Source organism: Haliotis rubra, unplaced genomic scaffold, assembly GCF_003918875.1.
Source record: "Haliotis rubra isolate DU_JTF1 unplaced genomic scaffold, ASM391887v1 Scf163, whole genome shotgun sequence".
Lineage (NCBI taxonomy): Eukaryota > Metazoa > Mollusca > Gastropoda > Lepetellida > Haliotidae > Haliotis > Haliotis rubra.
In genome coordinates, this window is record NW_025765592.1 from 1,412,761 (window position 1) to 1,431,810 (window position 19,050).

At 42.2% G+C, this 19,050-nt stretch overlaps 1 protein-coding gene across 4 annotated transcripts in view; it reads left to right on the forward strand.

Moving 5' to 3' along the window:
* LOC124271753 (uncharacterized protein C20orf96-like) overlaps positions 1–19,050 on the forward strand; it is a 167,948-nt gene that overhangs the window by 60,154 nt on the left and 88,744 nt on the right. For all 4 annotated transcript variants that reach the window (XM_046706918.1, XM_046706920.1, XM_046706917.1 and 1 more), the window contains one exon: positions 12,639–12,772. In XM_046706918.1, coding sequence (XP_046562874.1) covers positions 12,639–12,772 — 134 coding nt within the window. The remainder of the gene's footprint in view (positions 1–12,638; positions 12,773–19,050) is intronic.

The following is a 19,050-nucleotide window of genomic DNA, read 5'->3' on the forward strand; positions in this document are numbered from 1 at the left end:
TCCTGATACCGCTAAGGATGAACTGTTTCAACAACCTATCCAAGCTACCTCTCTTTTCAGTGGGAAATGTACTGCTGCAGCCTCCTCTCAGGATGCTCAGGTTACTAGGAGCTTAAATCAACAATTGGCATCTGCCTTATTGGCACAGAATCGTCCATCTAGGTCACTTACCCGTGGTAGAAGAGCTTCATCGCTATCTCGTCCCCCCTCACCTCGCTGTCAGCGTTCGGCATTTGATAGAGCGACCTCTCAATCTGACACATCTCGTTACATTCCTCAACGTGGTACGCCTCAAACTCGGGTACGATCCTCCCGGGGGTTTCGAGCCTCCCGCTCATTCTCCCGTAGATGTTGACTCATTCACTCCCGTCACTCAAATATCAATTCCTGTCGACTCTGAAACGTCCCCGGACTTGAATATGATTATGCGTTTTCAACAAATGATTCCAACATCGCCTGTGCGCGGCCGCCTATCTCTTGTCTATCAAATTGGGCTCAGATCACAAACGATCCCTGGATTCTTTCAGTGATACAGAAAGGGTATTATCTTCAGTTTGATCGCGTACCTCCACTAACGGTAATTCCCATAGGTCGGCGTTTTTACCTGACAGGCCCGAGCCTATCAGCCGCTCTCTCGGCCATCCAACAATTGATTGTCAAACAAGCCATTGTGGAGCTACCTCCTCAGGATTGTTCTTTTTCATGGTGCCAAAGAAGGATACACCGGAAATGAGAATGATTATCGATCTCAAAATTCTCAACAAACAGTTCTTATGTCGTCCTCCCAAGTTCACTATGGAATCCCTTCGCAATCTTCGCAATCTTCTTCGTCCAAATTCAAAGTTTACCAGTCTAGACCTAAAAGATGCTTATCTTCACGTGCATATACATCCTCAGTCACAGAAATACCTCCGGTTTGCGGTCAACGGACGGAGGTTTCAGTTTCGAGTCCTTCCATTCGGTGTATCTATAGCTCCATGACTTTTCACGATGATAATGACTCTTGTGCTCCACTTCCTTCATCTACGGCATGTGGCTATTCACGGTTACCTGGACGACTTTCTGAATCATCACAGGTGTACGAGCATACTCCTCAGTCATACCAATTTTGTGATCCATGTGTTTTCTCATCTGGGATTTCTAATCCATCCCGACAAGTCCGAACTTGTTCCAACACCACGAATCAAGTTCTTAGGAGCCATCCTCGATGCCTCGTCTTGCCATATTCTACCCGATCAGAATCGTTGGATTTCGGTCAGAGATCGTATTCTCCATCTCCTCAACAGTTCTGCAGTGTCTCTCAGAACTTAGATGTCACTAGTGGGTTCTCTAACGTCCATGCAGGAGTTCACATGTCGCGGCCGATTAAATCTTCGATTTACTCAGTGTTGGATCAATCAATGCAGGTCCGGAGACCTGGATCTGGATGTGTTCCCTCCTATGCCGGTCAAGCGTGAGTTACTTTGGTGGACAAGGGAACACAATGTTCTTCACGGAGCTCCCTTTCGCATCCCCGATCCAGAGGTAACTATTTATACGGATGCTTTGGCCGTGGGTTGGGGTGCACACATGAACGATCTCCAGATACAAGGTTCTTGGAATCTGCTGGACCAGACGTACCATATAAACATGCTAGAACTACTTGCAGTTCTTCGAGTTTGGACAGCTTGGTGGCCTCACCTTCATCACAAGTTGGTAATGATCGCAACGGACAATTCCACTGTGGTAGCTTACATCAACAAGCAGGGAGGCACACGCTCCTCCATTCTCATGGACCTCACGCGCAAACTGTATCATCTAGTCGATCATCACAAATGTACTCTCAGGGCCAGACACATCCCCGGGAAGGTGAATATATTAGCGGACTCTCTGTCCCGGAAGGGCCAGATCCTACCCACAGAATGGATGCTTCACCAGGACGCCTTTCGCATGATCCATCATCGTTGGGAAACTCCTTGCATAGACCTGTTTGCAACCAGCCGGACAGCTCAACTTCCAGTTTATATCAGCCCTGTTCCCGATCCCAATGCTTGGGCCGTGGACACGTTTTCAGTTCCTTGGGACAATATGATTGCTTATGCGTTTCCTCCGTTCAAAGTAATCCCGGATGTGCTCTCCAAGCTTCTTCTACATCACTGTATCCTTTATCTGGTAGCACCGGCATGGCCAACAGTGGTTTCCACTACTCTTGAAATTCCTATCGGACGAACCTCTCGTTCTTCCACTATGGGACAATCTCTTGACTCAACCGGACTCGTCACTCCTTCATCCGAACGTACCTGCTCTCAATCTTCGCGTGTCGCGCTTATCCACTCTACCCTCCAGGAACAAGGTTTCGCCTCGGATACTATTAAAGCCATATCCCAAGCCATACGCCCATCCACATCGGCCCTCTATGATGCCAGATGGAAATGTTTTACCAGATGGAGATCTGAAGCGACAGCTCGTCGGCCTCACTATCACTATCCCCATGATAGCTGATTTTTTGCTCCATTTACGCACACAAAAGAAACTTAAAGCGGGTACTTTAGAAGGTTATCTTTCTGCAATTGCATCGGTTTGCAATCTTCAAGGTCTTCATGTCGGCTCTGCGATTTCCTTACATCGTTTGATTCGCTCATTCCAACTTCAGGATATATCCTCTCCATCAATATTTCCGAAATGGGATCTTTGCATTGTTTTGCGTGCTCTCCTTAAGACACAGTTTGAACCCCTGCAAATGCTTGGCCTGGCCTTCAAGACAGCCTTCCTATTAGCCTTTGCTACAGCAGCCCGTGTATCGGAACTACATGCCATTGACTTTCGATCGCTCCGTTTTACTGAACATTATGCCAGTCTCTCGTGTCGTATGCTCCCAGAATTTGTTGCAAAAAAACAGACTACGGCACATGGTCCGTTAGGCGCCAGATCCTATACCATTCCGGCTTTACCTATATCGGATCGTTCCAACAAATCTAGATTGCTGTGTCCTATTAGGGCTCTACGATGGTACCTTGATCGTATGGACTCATTTCGCCATAAGCGACGTCGTTTATTTATTCCCTGCAAACAACATCTTACTACTGAATTGTCCAAAAATACTTTATCAGCCTGGCTTCGCAAAACTATTGTCCTTGCTTATCAGGATTGTGACCCAGATCATCTCCACGTGCATTTTCTCCTCATGAGATCAGAGCGCTGGCTTAATCTCTCTCTGCCTGGACATCTGTTTCCATCGAAAATGTTGTGGCCCCTGCCTGTGGAAATCTTCCAATACCTTTATTAACACATATCTCAGGGATATTGCACCAGATTTGCATGGTTTGTATTCTCTTGGACCTCTTGTGGCAGCTCAAAGGCTTACTCAGCAATGATCCTTCTGTGGAAAAAAGGTGGGAGGGGGGCGAGGGGATTCAAGATTCATCAACAGTCAGTCTAGGGGAAATCCATTGGAGTAGAGGTGAGATTATGAGACTTTCCTATTGGTGAAGGACTCCCAATACTAACATATCCTCTCCTCAGGTGTGGGGCGGTGGGGTAGCCTAGTGGTTAAAGCGGAAATCCTCGTGGAGCGAAGACTTCGAGGATTCCCCACATGGGCAGATGTTAAGCCCATTTCTGGTGTCCCCCGTCGTGATATTGCTGGAATATTGCTAAAAGCGGCGTAAAACTAAACTCAGTCAGTCAGTCAGTCTCCTCAGGTGTGGGTTGTGTTCATCTCTATGCTGTTATTAATTACATCTATTTTAAGGGAATGATGAAGAATAACAGTTATCATTTCAACTATACTAAGTCAACTGGAGAGGACATCACATTAACCAGAAGTGACGTCATGACAACCGGAAGTACGCCAAAATAACCAGAAGTGACGTCATAACAACCCGAAGTGACATCATAACCAACGGAAGTGACGTCATAACCACCGGAAGTGACGTCATGGGAGTCATGATGACCACATATTCATTGTATACTAATTAAGATCTTTCAATGAATCTGCAATATTCCATCATTCCCTAAAACCAACTTATCTCTCCTAAACATCCTTTATTGGTGGTGGACACATACTATGAGATTTTCATATATTCAACATATATATTAAGAATGTTTACTATATTCATAATGATTAATTGTTCATGTGTTAAAAACACAGACAAATCACTAGATTGGGGTATCATACTCAGGTGTATCGTTTCCTCTGGTATGTGATAGCTATGAACATTCCTCCTTTCCGTATGTGGGATTCTGGCTATCACAACCCAGAGGGAATGTTTACGCCTATAATTACGAACAATCATGAGTATTGTCTGTAATTATTAGTAAACTTACCTCTGGGTTGTACACGGTACACCCACCCGAAATGACATTTCTAACCTCCCCACTGTATGTTTACAGGTTCAACTATTATCGGAAAATATGACATGGGTAGAGATTCACTGGCAGGAGAACAGTCAAGGGAAGTAATCCGAAGGGAGCAAGGGTTATCTAGATAAGGATTACCTCCCTTTGTTTTTAACATTTTTTATTTTTTATCTAAGGGAGTCTGTAACACATCACCAAGTGACGGAGGAAAAGGCTATTACAACCCAGAGGTAAGTTTACTAATAATTACAGACAATACTCATGATTGTTCGTGAATTGATCACGGTGACATGGCTAACTACAATACTGATTGCTTGGCGAGGGCTAATGCCAGTCCATCTCTCAGTACCGCGAGGGCTGTAGGTGCTATGCCCAGGGAAAGCCGGGTACCACCTGCTGTCCCAACCGGAGAGCCATTCCCCACAGGGGGAAATTAAGTGACGCCGACTTGGTCGGCTTGGCCGGCCCCAGCCATGGTTTGGTTGCTGATCGGGCAACTCAAGCAAGACCTATTGTCTCCAGGAACAAGGGCCCCTGTCACACCAAGCCTGCTACCTTTTCCCACGCAGGGAATGGGCTTCAGTCGGGTAGTGGTACTGAGCACATGCTTCCTGCCTTCAACTCCCAACCCACTGGTAACCAGCAAACCTCCACCTGCACGGGTCCTAACGGTGATGGGTCCGGGCCGACGGCCAGCCATGGCCCAAGCGGTACAGCCACGGGCGCCACGGAATACATCTATTCTAACAGGCCACCGATCTTACCACTGGTCCCTGACTTGTCTGTCTCGGAGAGTACCTCTATTTATCGGTTGTCTCAACCTAACGTTATCATGAAGGAAGGGTTGCTCACGGTTCAACCTATGGATATGTCGTTGGAGGACTTCACCCCGGGCTGGTCATTTAGGAGTTGGAGTTAATACATGATTTATATCCAACCACGGTCCAGCCTGAAACAGATGAAACGGAACGTGAGATCCCTGTGGAACTTGGTGCTTCAGGCTGCCTACCCCCGGAAAAGTTAGCAAAATCATCTCTCCCTCATTCTTCGGCTTTGAAATCATCACTGGAATCTTACAATGCTAATATTTCCAAGGCGTCTACCCTTGCGTCCCTACCCAAGCCGGTTCAGAAAGCGATCTATGCCATCCATGACAGGATTATACCAGCTTATACTCCTCAATTGGATAAGGATTTTTCCCAGCCGCAGGACTTTTAACCCAGGGATGCTTCCTTCAACTGCCAGTTTAAGGATCTTAAGGACATTGATGTCTCCTCACGTGCATCCATAGACATTTTATCCTACACTAATTGGTTTGCCGTGGGAGTTTGGGCCTTATTGCTGCCACTGTTCCAGAATTATGAGGGTGTTAAGAAGGACATGTTAGTTTCTATGACTGCGGAAGAGGTTGCTATGGCGCATTCCTTTCTGGATGTGGTATATCAAACAGTGGTGGATGCTACTCATAACCAGATCTGTAATATCGGAAGACTTACAACTATGGAGAGAACATCTAGGTTAAGTTCAGTTAGGAGTTTACCTGAGTCGGCCAAGGAATTGCTTTTTCAACAGCCCCTTAATTCGGGAGTCTCTGTCCCATGGACAATGCAGTCAAGCGATTCAGGCTAGGGACGCTGTTACTTAGCGGAATTTAAATCAAAGATTAGCTTCGGCCTTGCTTTCACAGAACAGAGGCAGACCTCAGGCTAGAACTAGGAGGGATCAGCCGGCACATACTACTCGGTCGTCCTCGTCTATCCGCCGGGAGCCATTCCAATGCTCAGCCTTTGACAGAGCAACTGATACTAGGTCACGATCTTCGTCTGTGTCTTGAAACTCCTGGGGATTCCCCTCTACTAGGGCAGAGGCAGAGGTACCGGCTCTTTTTGTGGATCAAGGGCAGGTGCTTGGAAGTTTTGACTTAAATCCAACAACTCAACTTACTCCACCTTGCGATTTGGAAATGTCCCTCTACTTAGCGACAGTAACTCATCAGCCGAAGGGAAGGAGATTTTTCCTGCAGGGAGATCGTTTAACGGGAGCGTCGGTAGCCATTCAGCAGTTACTAGACAAAAGACCTATAGTGAAAATTCCTCATGAGGATCAGTCTTGCGGATTCTTCTCCCCGGTATTTCTTGTGCCCAAGAAAGATACGGACGAGATGAGGATGATAATAGACCTAAAAGTATTGAACAAGAATAACTTAAGGAGACCACCCAAGTTCAAGATGGAATCTCTGGCCAACTTGAGAACGCTTATACAACGGGACTCCAAGTTCATCAGCATAGACTTGAAGGACGCTTATCTACGTGTGCCTATTCATCCTCGTTCTCAGAAGTATTTTCGTTTCGTGGTAAACGGCCGGAGGTTCCAGTTTGGCGTTCTGCTGTTCGGGATATCGCTAGCTCCTTGGCTCTTCACAGTGGCCGCCAGATCGCTATTCATGGATACCTGGATGAATTTCTGGCAAGGAATATGATAACTCAAATCCTGATCAAACAATCAAAATTTATCATTCACGTGTTCACACATCATCACTTCATGATTCACCTTGTCAAATCGAAACTGGAACCTACATCGAACATCAAGTATCTGGGAGCCATTCTCGACGCCAAGGCAGGCCAAATCTACACCCCACAGGATCGATGGGACAAGATTCGGACCAGGATTTTCAGTCTACTGGAGAAAGAAGCTGTATCGATTCGTGTATGGATGTCTCTGATCGGCTCTCCATTCAAGACTTTACTATGAGAGGCAGAATACGTTTGCGGGAACCTCAGATTTGGCTAAGCCAATTCCGCAATCGGGATCTGGAGGAAACGATCTCCCCTCCCAACTTACTACGTCAGGAACTATTATGGTGGACAGTAGACAGCAATGTTCTCCAAGGAGTGTGCCTTCGACCTCCTCCTCCAGAGGTCTCAATTTATTCAGATGCTCCGACCACGAGCTGGGGCGCTCATATTGACGCATATCAGGCTCAAGGTATTTGGTCTCGAGATGTTGGCACTTCGGAAGGCCCTTTCTCACTGGTATTGGAAGCTTCATCGGAAAAGTATCATGCTTGTTACGGACAACAGTATGGTAGTAGCGTACATAAACAAGCAGGGAGATCGCAGAACCTTCTTCATATTACTCAGGACTTGTTCAGGATAGCCAATATGATGAAGAGTGTGATCAGGGCACGCCACATACCAGGCAAAGTGAACATTTTAGCAGACTCCTGGAGACAGGCAGGGCAGGGTTGTGACCACAGAGTGGACTCTAAATATGTAGGATTTCAAACTCATTTCGGACACTTGGGAGATGCCGTCCATAGATCTATTTGCAACATCAAGGAACAACAGACTTCCGATTTTTGTGAGCCCTGTTCCAGACCCAGGGCAGTAGATGCCCTATCAATATCGTGGGACAATCTCATAGCTAACGCATTCCCTCCATTCCAACTTACAATTGTGTTGTATACCTTGTAGCTCCAGCTTGGCCAGCCAGGGCGTGGTTCACAGATCTGCTTCATCTTGTGACAGACAAACCGCTTCGACTACCTCTGTGGAAGAATCTTCTCAGTCAACCCAAGTCAAACACATTCCACAAGAATGTAAGTCTCCTTTCACTTCACGTTTGGAGGCTATCTGCAGTTCCCTCAAAGAACAGGGGTTTAACGAACACACTACTATGGCTATCTCCGAATCTATTAAGACCATCAACAGCAGCCCTTTGTGATGCCAAGTGGAATGTCTTCACCCAGTGGAGAAGAGAGCCGCGACTCCTCAGTCTTCCAGTCACCAACCCCTGTTATAGCGGACTTCTTGTTCTACCTCAGGTCGGTAAAGAAACTGAAACACAATACAATCGAAGGCTACAGATCTGTGATTGCGTCAGTTTGGGATCTACAGGCACTGTCAGTGGGATCGGTTTGCTCCTCACATAAACTTATCAGATTGTTCAAGATTAAGGACTTCCCCATCAAGATTTCCTAAAGGGGACCTTTGTTTAGTTTTACAAGCTCTACAGAAATATCCTTTTGAACCTATGCAAGATACCACTTTGAAATATTTGAGCTTCAAGACGGCATTCCTAATGGCTTTTGCAACTGCGTCAAGAGTTTCGGAGCTGCATGCGATTGACGTGAAATCCATTGTCTTTGCGGAAGGATATAAGTCAATGTCTTGTAGGATGGTACCGGTGTTCGCGGCTAAGAATCAGACCGATGCATCAGGTCCACTGGGACACAGATCTCATATGATACCAGCTCTGCCAGCCACTGCTTCAAGATCTGACAGATCAAGATTACTATGTCCAATTCGAGCTCTTAGATGGTACCTACAACGCACATCTAGTTTTAGACGAAGTTGTAGTTGTCTTTTCCTTTCATGCAAAATGAATGTAGATTCAGAGGTCTCCAAGAACACGATTGCTTCCTGGCTCAGAAAGACTATTGCCTTTGCCTATCGGGGGTTAGATCAAGAGACAGTTTCCATTAAGTTTTCCCCTCACAAGATTAGGGCTTTAGCTTCTTCATTAGCGGCATGGGGCTCAGTTTCAGTTGAGAAAGTAGTTATGAGCTGTCAATGGAAATCTCAGAATACTTTTATTAATTTCTATCTGAGAGATGTAGCCTCTTCTATGGAGGGCCTTAAGTCCCTGGGTCCTTTAGTAGTGGCACAGCACCTTTCCTCCGCCTAGTGCCCCTATTTTGGGGTGGGGTGGGGGTGTGGTCTGTAGTTTATCTGGTTGAGGGACCAAATATCGGGCACCCGGTCTTCAAGTGTGACTCACATCAAGGAAGGAAAGATAAATAATGAGAAGACTCAGGTAGGGAACGTTTTGTATATCCCTTAATAACTAACCGAGCACTATTGTGTGGTACAGTTATTAGGGGATTAGTCTCTTTCTATCGTTCCGCTATTATGAAGTTTTGGTCAAATAAACAGCCAGAAGTGTCTCAGACCTGGAAATGACGTCCATGGGGTCAACTAAGGTATCGGAAGTGACGTCATAGACCGGAAGTGACATCATAGATCAGAAGTGATGTCATAGACTGGAAGCGGGTTCCAGACTTGAACCGGAAGTGACGTCAGATATCCAGAAGTAGGGGTGGGTATTGCATAAAATTTTCATATTGCGATAAATTGTGATGCGGAAGCATATATTGCGATATGTATTGCAATATATTGCAAGAATTATTTTTTTAACAAAAACTATTTATAATCGAGTTAATGCTTAATTATAAAGCAAAAACACAACAAAATCACTATGATTGATTAACCTTTAATAAAAACTTTTAATCATGACAAAATAAAAATGTAAGTAACATTTGGCACTAATGAAACAGGGAAAAGAACAATAAAAAAAACGGAAATATCCGCAGTTTTCCGAGTGTTACGCAGTTTTCCGAATGCATGTCAAAATACTGGTTTTCGATCAGCTTATCGCAGTACGTATCGTTTTCATGTCTGAACCGGTAAAAACATGGTAAACTGGTTATATTGCGCAGCCCTATCCAGAAGTGATGTAAAAGTAACGATAAGTCTTCAAAGAAGCTGTAAAGCCAATATTGGATGAATTATTGATTGTAAATACTTAGTCAGGAAGGAAAGAGACTGCTCACCTTATGATTGATGTTGATCTTCCTTCACATTTAAAACAACTCTACGAGTTAATAGGGAGTTAGATATTCCTAAGTCATAGTTATCCTAGAAGGTCTGGGATGTTCTCAGGAATATTTATTAGTGGTATGTAGAGAATTATACTTCTAAGGATAGGCCACCATCCTTATGTGGGATTCAGGCAACCATAATCCAGAGGGAAGGTTTACGCTATAATTAGAAACAATTACACGTATTGTTAGTAATTGTTAGTAAACTTACCTCTGGATTATGGGAGTTATGTCCCGCCTGACCTTCCCCACCTTATCCTCTAAAAGTTATATTTTGGGAAAGAATTGTGAAGTTTTCAAACAGACAATAGGATGATGTCATGTCAAGGGAGGTAACTCTTGGAGTTAAGAGCTAAAGCATACCACTAGGGATAGCTATGACTTACGGTTAAATTTTTTCATTTTATTTTCTGTATGTGACTGTGGGAACCACTGAATTAAGGCAACCATAATCCAGAGGGAAGTTTACTAACAATTACTAACAATACATGTAATTGTTCCTTTTTTGAATAATGAGAATGTTAGCGTGATGGACTGGCCTTCATTGTCCCCAGACATGAACCCAATCAAGGGTCTGTGGGAAGAACTTGGAGGCGAGTTCGAAATCAACTTGTGCCACCAAGGACAGTTGCTGAACTGACACAGGTCCTTCAACATCACTGGCAGACCATCCCACAGCTGTTCCTGATTTGTGTCTTTCAATGCCCGGAGACTGCGAGCATGTCTTGCAGCGCATGGTGGACACAAGATATTGACTGCCAGTGACCCTTCCTTTGTTTGATGTCGTTGTTGCATTACTGATGTTGTTGACTGAACATTTTAAGGTGAAATTATCCACAGATGTTCACTTAAAACATACCTGCCAGTTACATATATATATATGTTGACATTTGTGTGAGTAAAAAGACAGTATGAATGTCAAATTGCGTTTTTAATGGCTGTCAGTATAGAAGGCAGAATACTAGTTAACCAAACATGTACACCAACTGAGAAGGGTACTATGTATTATAAAAATTAAATCCATTGGAAAGGAGAAAAACAAACACTGAAACTTTGTCAAAATAAAATCCCATTTCATAATATCTGATATTGGTTATAGCAATAGAAAATGTGTCTTTGAATGTGCTGCAATGAAGGACCACCAGCAGGTTCAAGTGGAAAGATTGTCTGCTTGGAAAGCAGTGGACAATGTTTATAACACAGTACTTGCTGACTGCATGGTACCTCAGTGGGCTAAGCATTATGAAACCTGCAACATTCAGGATGAGTACATGCAGTGCCTCCTTCCCCTGTAGCCAATTGATTGTGATTAAGGAAGTTGGCAAGAGACAACCAGATCATGTCTTAACAAATCCTTTCTCCCAAACAAGTACCAGTTCATTAATTGACCCTGTACCAACAGAGATCAGTCACCAGCTCTTATCAGCAAAGCATGTGTTTGATAATGGAAACCCATTGAATGTTCTGTGTTTGAACTCATTAAGACATTGAAGCTGCATGGCCGCCCATGAAACAGAGGTATCAGGGGTGTAAGGAAATGATTCATGATTGCGGATTCTCATGAAGTCTGATACATTGTTTGTCTCTATGTGGATCCATGTCCTGCAGACTAATTAAGAAATATACACTCTCTTGAATATTAAGAATATTACATCAATGTTACTGAGCTGTTTGAAATATTTGTTGTTGCTGATTGAAATCTGACACAAAATTTTGTTTTTTAAATGATGGCATTCATCTGTCAGGAGTTATCTCTTTTCCCCACTTCAGTTTTGTTTCTTTTAATATATTAAAATGCATACTAATATTACTGACATGGAGTAAGTATTTGTTTCTGTTGAATTATGTGTGACCATTTGTGGGCCAATGAATATGGTGGAAAACCATATGTCATAAAAACAGTTGTTGAACCGTGCAATGTGACAAATCATATTTCTGCATATTTATGCTATCACATAATATAGGACTGCAGGAAAAGTCATTAGTACAAAACTTGCAGTCATATTATGTGAAATGAAGATTGGCCTACGAATGATCACATTTTCTACTGTGGAATGATACAACACAACACAACTATGTTAGTTGTTGAGGCCAAAATGATCAAGTATTTTACGAGCGCTTTATGTAATTCTCACTAGACCATGGGAGGTCACTCTAATTCAGTTGTGCATGTAGTGTCACTTGCTCATGCAGATATCATGCAGAGTAGAATGTAGAAGGACCTCGTGTGTAGAGGTGATACAAAATGTTATGAAAAGACTTTCATTTCTCAACAGATAAATGTGTTTTATGCTTATTGCCCATTTTGATAAGCCACAGTTGTAGACAATATATTTACTTCTAATTTCTGTTGCAGTCAATCATCCTTTGCATCCTTTTTGACTTTCGTCTTCGAAAGTAGTATGTTTGAACTGTATTTGAACAAGTTGTCTAGTCTGTGCTATAGGATTATAGGATGTATTCAGAACAGGTGTTCAGAACAAGAAATTAATAAAACCGAGCTGGAATGAATGAAGAAATAAACAAAAGGATGAATTGACTGTATTTCACACGTAGTCTATACGTTAGTACTACTGTTTATCTGACAAGTTTATGCAGTGCTTGAAGCTGAAATTTATTTATTTTCTTTATAATGTTGCAGATGATGTCTCTTTCACTGTTGGTCTTTCCAAATCTGATGAGTTGTGTAGACACTCCACATACAGGGACAAGAAACAGGCAGCCAAGCTTGAACAGTTACAAAAGCAGCGTTCAGAAAGAATAAAGATAACTGAGGTTTGTCAAGAGCTATTTAGACTTAGAATGGTTGTAAGCCTATGCACATAGGTTAGAGCTCTCACTCAATAGGTTATCATTTGAGGTATTTTTTATAGCAAAAGCAGATCTTGTTATTCACAACAATATATTTAAAGGTTTTCTATTTCACAGTTCATTGAGGGAATGTTGTTCTACTAATGTCAGCAGTATTCCAGCTTTGTCATCATTGCCTGTGAATACTCAAGTCTGGACCCAGAATACCAACCATTGACAATTATAACAGTGATACACAGTCACACACATTGTAATCACCCCACCCTCATTTCTGAATATTTACAGGTTCATGCTGGTCAGTCATTCCAATAATTTTTGTTTAAATTTCCCAGCCATGGAATAGTTTGGGAAATTAGAATTAGAATCTCTGGTCAGATGCTGTACCTACTTGACCACAGAGGCAGCACTGAGGCTTCAGGAGGATTATAGTTTCATGAAAGATAAAAACCTCAGATTTGCTCTGAACTGAAAATATTAGCATTATGTTGCGGTCCTGTTGTCTGTCCCTTGGCTCTAACATTTGTATTTCTTAGATCTCTGCTGAAACAACACATCTTTTGAGCTGAATGATCTTGACTGTGGTGTCTCTACTAAAAGAGCTCACAGGATATTGATCCGATGTTAAAAATGGGTAGAAAGTAATTGAAAGAAAATGATGGCTTTTTTATCAGCCGCCTCTTTGTGAATTGTTATGATTGGATCCACAATACAGTTTTGTTCTACCAAGCTTCAAAAAGACAAAACCCAATCTACAATTAGGTGGGGTATTCGCATTAAGGTGACCTTTTAGTTTCAGGTATTCACGTTAAGGTGACTGTTTGGTGTTGTTTTAGTCATGTTTGTTGGAGGGATTAACGAAAGGATTATCGACTTACCTAGTTGAAATTGCAGTGGTGAACACATTATAAATCATGAATGTTTTTGGAGAAAAGTGAAATTTTTTTCGTTTAGTTTTATAAGTATGTGTCATCATGAGCTTGTATCAATTATCTATGATAGCAAGGCAATTAAAGTTTCTTATAAATGGGTCTGTTTCGAAGTTTACCATCACTATCATCATGGCGAATGCACAACTCAAGTACAAATATCTTTCCACTTGTAGAGGCGGCAGATATCTCTGTGTTGGAAATTATATGTATCACATTAGTAAGTGAAAAGCAAATGATGTTGGTTATTGGAGCCCACCCGAATATTTTCGAACTGATTCAAGTCCTGATGAAGGAACATAAGACAACAGAAGTGCATTTGGTTCAATACACCACTGGACAATGTCTCCCTCCTAAAAAGAAGAACTATCAAGACCTTCAGCGAAAACTGGATGACTTGAAGACCAGACTTGACACGGGCACGTCTCTGTCATCGAGTATGCTGAAAGGGCATCGTACGCTCTGAAACTTGCTTAATGACTGTTTCATATGTGAAGATGCGTCACAACATGTGAATAAATTTGTTATTGTTTGTCAGAAAAAAGGCACAATTTGTCATGTTACATTTAATCAAATATCTAAATGAACTAGTTGTTTTGTTGTCGACATCGCCAGTTCATGCATGGAAGGGACTTCAACAAACATTCGCTCTCCCATTGTTTATGTTAATTGGAAAGGCGACAGCATTCGCGGGAAGGCGAAAACGAAAATCGCTCAATTTATACACGCTAAAAAAGTCGGCCAGCTGTACAGGAAATGTTTATGGCAATATGTCAAATTTGCAATGCAGGAATCAGATACAGTGGCAACACTGCGAATCTGAAAAGATCCAAAACATTTAGAGAAGATCACCCTTTGAACTCTTAAAAAAGACAAATCTGTAACACAAGCACATATTTCTTCAATACTTTGTCTAAAATCACAACAAAAATCACCACAGGGCTTCTCTTGAAAAAAAACCCAACAAGCTGATGACATCAAGGCAAATTTTTTTTTGATATTTGGTGAATTCCGAGACTTGCTTAACAGCATGATTTAAGCAGGTTATACAATCTCAATCCAATATAATCCCTTCTGTTTTGTATTTATTTAATTCAAGTTGCTGATCTTTTATTATCCCAGTTTCACCTGTTTTCGGCGACGTAACAGCAAGTTGCGGTACATATGTAACCATGCTATCGTAATAAAAATATTTTACATTCAAGACAAAGTACGTTAGCCAAGGTGTTTCCTCTTACTTTTTTTATGATTCTCTCGGCTTCGTCGGTTGAGCAAGGCCGCCATGACCATAACGTTCTATATTTGGCAACTTTAGCATTACTCCACCAGTTTTCGGCGCAGTTTTATACACAGAATATCTCTGGTGTTCCAATGTGGATATAATTCATCAAGGCAAATTCGTGTCTTCTAGTCTCTTGTCAATCTTTAAGAGTTAAAATAAAATGTCAGTTCAACAATTTCAAGCACAGATAATGATGAAATCCAAACAGGTTATATACACTGTTGATGACAGTTTATGAATGCAGTTCACTCTTCCACTGGGCTGTGATCACAGTGGGGACAGAAAAATGCTGCATGTGTACATAAAACGGTGACACTTGTACAAAAGACAAGGTGAACCCAGTGACCACATTTGTCACACTGTGCCCATTTCACAAATGTGATTGAGTCACAACGATGCAATGGATCGGGTGTAAATTTTCCGCTCACACAGCGTACTTCGTCGTCATCAGTTGCACTGTCGGAAAACTGTCTGAGAAGGTTGTTGATGGGGGGCTGAGCGTTGCGTTTCTTGCATGCAGGTCCTTTCCCTTTTGACTTATTCTAGGCAGAATTCCCTTTAGACAACAGGGACGATGTTGACAACGATGTAGTGCCGCTTGACTTCTTCTTCCCCTTGCCGACTTCCTTATCAGCCTTCCGTTTCTCTGGATGCCGTTTCTTGTGCCTGGCTATCCTGTCAACAACTGCCTGATCTGTGATGACTTTCCCGCCAATGATTTTACTGATGGTGTTCCTTGGCTTGTATGTTTGAACATTTCTCAAAACTTCTCCACCCCGACATTCCAAGAATGTCCTTGCAGTATCCAGTCTGTCGTCGGTGTCCTGTACGAGCGTACCTGTTGAACTTGAAACCGTGGGTGTCGGTCTAGAGAAAGATCGGGCCGGCATTACAGCCAAGTCATCAATCACTTCGGGGTTGCAGGGGAAGATTCCTGATTTTGTGAAAGATGACAAAATGTTAACAGGAGTTAACGTTGAGTTGAAAACACGACATGCTATGGATAAGGATGGCCCGAAAATGTTTTCGTAGTTTTTTAATCGAGTGGCATCTTACGTCACAAGTCACGTGATATAATGTTGACAAACATCATCGGCTAGCAGACGATGCAAACGAAGATTGATAGTCGGCTCATTTACCTTATTTACACAGCTTTATAATGAGGTAAAATAAAGTATTAAGAAAATTCATGTTATTATTTAGGTACTGCTATTTTTTTGTTATTATTACCTTCCTGATTTCCATTATTGAAAAGTTTTTTCACGGAGCGAGTTGACGTGACCTCCTTTCAGGAAATTTGCATACTGACCCGTGACCTTGTGCGCGTTCGGGTGAAATCACGCGAGAAGTACGATCGCCGAAAACAGGAGAATGCCGAATTCATGTTACGGTGGGATATATTAATTTCTTGTATCAATTTTGACTTAGTCTGTTCACTGTCAGTACTGTCTAATTTTACTTCAAGACTTTCAAGTGTTTCATTGTATTCTTCTTCTAATTTTAGTCTTTCTTTCTTTTTCTGGGATGAATATTTTATTGTGTGGCCTCGAATACTGCACATGAGTCATTCGAAAAACCAATTGTTCATTTATCTTTAGTACTTTATCTCCATCTTCGTCTCGAGTGTGATATTGATCTACAGTCTCGTTGATAATACCTTGGATTTCTCACACATATTCGCATTATTATAATGACACATTTCAGAACTTAATATAAGACAAAACGAAAATCTCTTGTCGTCTCTATCGTCTTCAGGTTAACATTAATCATACTAATACATAATATAACTTAATTTAGACATCTCTCATAAAGGTAATTGACAAATGAGGACTATTTTCATGACACTAATTGAACTTATTCATCAGCAAATTAATTGTTTGATCGGCACTCTAGAAGTTGGTGAGTCAACAAATGGAACATACACCTTTATGGATGAAAACTTTTGATGACGTTTTGATGTAGATTCTTACATCGTTATCAAGCTAAAAGTGAGTACAACCAAATGGTGAGGAGCATATACACATGGTATGTTGTCACAAGCAGCAGATTAACAACAGCATGTAATAGAAATAACAAGTGGTACATAACTGGAAGAGGCCAGTAGGGAACTAAAAGAACAAATAGCACTAGTGATGAAGCCAATAAACAGGGGGATTAAGTAGTAACAACAAATAGACAGGGTGCTATTGATGGTCTATAGCTTGATTAGTTCTTCATAGGCTGATGGGATGTAGTATCCTTGGTCATGGTTGATCAAAGGTTTATGGCGGCGGATTTCGATGGCTTCCAACAGTTTTCTTTTTGTGAAGTCCTGATTATTGGTTGATAGGACTTCGAATTCGTCAAACTTGATTTGATGGGTAGGGAACTTTTGCTGGTGATCTGAGAGGGCTGATTTGCTGTCTGCCTTAGCTGTAGAGGTTTTGTGTTATTTTATGCGGGCGTCAATGGGACGGGAGGTTTCACCTATATAAGAATCACCACATTCACAGTTAATCTTGTAAATCACTCCTTTGGGGGGTTGCTTAGTGGAGGGTGGATTACGGCCATTGGCCTGGAGAATGGTCCTGAGGGTTGGAGAACCAGAGAAGATGGTGTCGATACCTGCTTTGTGCTTGAGAAGTCTGTTGATTTGGTGGGAGGCTTGCCAATATAAGGAAGGGTAATCCTAATGGGGGCGGCTTCATGCTTCGTCATTTTGGGTTTGTCCTGGAGTGTGATGGAGATGGTCCTCTTGACTAGGTTGGTGGGATACTGGTTGAGGTTGGTGAAGACATGTTGTAGGTGGTTAAGTTAATGCTCTAGGTCATCGCTGCTGAGCAAATCTTCTTGGCGCGCCTTGTCAGGGTTGAGATGATACCAGACTTGGTTTTAGGGGGATGGTTAGAGTTGAAATGAATGTACTGGTCGGAACGGGTGGGTTTTCTGTAGACTGTGGTTTGGATCTTGTTTGGATCCTAGAGCTAGAGTGAACTTTAAAGTTTTAACCCTCGTCTACCAGTGCATACTAGGCACTGCTCCAGCCTATCTAAAAGAACTGTTCAAACCATATCTTCCATGCAGACAGCTTCGCTCCAGTGACAAAAACTTACTTCACATTCCAAAATGGAAGTTGAAATCCTATGGTTTTCGTTCCTTTCAAGTGGCGGCCGCGATGAACTGGAATGAGCTACCAGCTCACCTTAGAACAAGCCCAACAGTCACATGTTTCAAATCAAACCTAAAGACATACGTTTTCTCTATGTTTTTAAAATGACTCCTAAATTCTATCTTGTCTGCGCTATGAGCATGCTGTCGGTGTGGATTTAGCGCAATATAAATGGACTAATTATTATTATTATCCTGTATCTGGAAACAAGGACATCTAAGAAGGGGAGTTTGTTGTTGTTCACTGTCTCCATGGTGAACTTGATCCTGGAATGTTGGGTGTTGAGGTCTGGAGTAGTGAGGTGGGATCTTGGTCTTTTCTGAGGACGACATGCTATTCTATTCTATTACATGCTGTTGTTAATGTTAATCTGCTGCTTGTGACAACATACCATGTGTATATGCTCCTCACCATTTGGTTGTACTCACTTTTAGCTTGATAACGATGTAAGAATCTACATCAAAACGTCGCTCAATGCAAATAAACCAGAAGTTGTCATCCATAAAGTTGTATGTTTCATTTGTCATCAGCAAATTATGTAACAATAGCGAAAGTGTTGACGGTACACATTACACCAATACAGGTCACTTCCTCATTACAGGTATCTCAAGCCACATGTAATTATCACTGGTTACAATCACTGGTCAGTGTTTAAAGTCACTCAAGCACATCATTCAGACCGGACATTCTCCAGCCACTTGTTTGTTGTTTGTACCTTGGTAGATGACTTGCGTCTTTCAAATCAGATTATGTTTATAAATGTTGTCATAAGACAAGTAGCAGCAAGCAATCACGTAATCAAAACATCGTCAGCTCATTTCCATTCATTGCTTAACAAGCTCAATTCAGGTTATTTGGTAATAAGTGTGAAAAGAAAAATGAACAA